Source organism: Salmo salar, chromosome ssa22 (assembly GCF_905237065.1).
Source record: "Salmo salar chromosome ssa22, Ssal_v3.1, whole genome shotgun sequence".
Lineage (NCBI taxonomy): Eukaryota > Metazoa > Chordata > Actinopteri > Salmoniformes > Salmonidae > Salmo > Salmo salar.
In genome coordinates this window covers 45,551,222-45,553,199 of record NC_059463.1, presented here as the reverse complement: position 1 = coordinate 45,553,199, position 1,978 = coordinate 45,551,222, and the positions used below count along the sequence as shown (strand labels likewise).

The 1,978-nt window shown below is 43.6% G+C and overlaps 1 protein-coding gene across 1 annotated transcript; it reads right to left on the bottom strand.

The window, feature by feature from the left end:
- Positions 1-370: 370 nt before the first annotated feature.
- Positions 371-1,553, bottom strand: LOC106583585 (GTPase IMAP family member 4). Its single transcript, XM_045705582.1, has 2 exons — positions 1,259-1,553; positions 371-891 (listed from the first exon to the last, which is right to left on the bottom strand). The coding sequence occupies exons 1-2, from the start codon at positions 1,287-1,289 to the stop codon at positions 371-373; spliced, it is 552 nt and encodes a 183-aa protein (XP_045561538.1). The 5' UTR covers positions 1,290-1,553.
- Between the last annotated feature and the right edge of the window lie 425 nt (positions 1,554-1,978).

Sequence of the window (1,978 nt, the reverse complement as noted above, 5' to 3'; positions counted from 1 at the left end):
TGACGGCCTCCACCCCTCCTTTCCTCTCGATGAAGTCGTTGATGACCTTGAAGGTCTTCTTGTCTTTGAGCTGGGCCTCAGAGATGCCATACATTTTAAACAGGTTCTTCAGCTCTGGGTCCAGGTTATTTAAAACTAAGCATGTGTTTGGGTCCAAGCCCACATGGCCGACATGCTGGAAGTTGCTTGGGGTGTCTTTTTCTGCCTTGGTGAGCTTCTTCCCCTTGCCCTTGTCTTTCCTCTCCTTCTTGTAGACATGGTGTGTCTGGGGCGGCTGCTGGTGGTGGGAGTTTTCTATTTCATCTTTCTCATAATGGCCTCCTCTGTTTCCTTCCACCATATCCTCTTTCTTCTCCAGCAGCTCGGTGACTTATGTGCCATCACCCCTGTTCTTATTGTTGAACACATGATACCTGTTGCCACATTTCTCAACAAGCCATTGGACGTCCTGCCCTTCACTCTCAATGTGCTGCCCAATGGTTGTGTCTCCCAGACAGTCCCCATAGGTGAACAGCACTATAGTGTGACTCCAGACTGTCTTACTGAGAAGCTCAAGGTGTTCCTCTACTGCCTTTCTGTTTTTCTCAGTGAATGAAGGATCCATCCGTATGACCAGGAGGAGAGTGTGGGGTCCTGGAGGATACACACTGTTCACAATATGATCTTTAACCAGCTCTGGAGTCTCCTCTACAGTGTGATTCCTCCACCATCCTGGATTGTCTACCACAGTGACTTGCCGTCCTGCTACTTTTCCTTGTCTCTTCAAACACTGAACGGTTGTCCCTAAAGCAAACTCTTCTCTGCCCAGGATGGTGTTTCCTGCTGAACTCTTCCCAGATTCTCTGCACCCCAGCCGCATAATCCTCATCTCAGAGAGTTGGAGGAAGTCCTCTGAGAGAGAGAGAGGGAGGGAGAGAGATGGTTTATCCAATTTTAATTGTTCCATTCTGAATACAGGTTTAAAGCTGTCCTTCCAACTTTCAATTTATCAAAGTCTGAGTAATGCCCAATGCGCCTTAGCCAACTCACCTCACCTTCATGGCTAAAGATAAATAAACAGAGACTCTTTGCAGTTCCTCATGTGACAGTGGGAAAACAGATAACAAAGTGTTGCTTTATAGGCAGCCTTTAAGAATGAATGCAATACTATGTAGGTGTGTCCTTAATGTTTATCTGAACACAGCCAACATTATGCACAACATTTAACAGCTCCTAAATTTGGTTTATCAAATAACAATCTCAAAGGTGAAATGCTTACCAGAATCTGAGATTACATTCCTGGTGGCCATTTCTGCATCTGCATCTTCAGTCTGTAAAACATTAGATTGAGCTGTTATTAGAGTAGAGAACTTGTCAGATTTGATCCCTTTTGGTCACACAGTGTGTGTCATCACAAATGGAATTTAAGTGTAATATTCAAAGTTCTTCTGAACAAACCAGGTTTTAGAACAATGGCTTGAAGGAATATATTAGCTCAGTTAGTGTGAGAAAGAAATCAAAGAATTAAGAAAATGTAAAGTTTACAACACCAACTCTTCACAAGGCTGCTGGTGAGAAAATGAAAGTAAAAGTTTTCATTCCACATTGTGGCTTACGAGTGTGCATTAGAACTCAACTGACTAGTTTTGACACTCCCAAATACACCAAAACCGGTCAGATGAGTTCTAATGCCAACACGTAAGCCCCAGTGACACAAGACTGATCAGTGAGGTTTACATCAAAGCAGACACACATTTTTTAATAGTTTGCTCGTTCTTGAAATTGAGAGAGATTGTGGCTCTCAGAAAAATAGTATTTCAGACAAGTATTTTAAATGCACAGTGTAAACGTCTACGAGGGACTGATTTATTCATCCCTCTCTCCTGCCCACAGCTTTTCATACTGCTCTCGTCCACACCCACTGGCTTTCTGTCTGACTCCCACCCATTAACCCAATAACTGATTACGAACCCAGTCGCCGTCCCTATAATGTGACGCA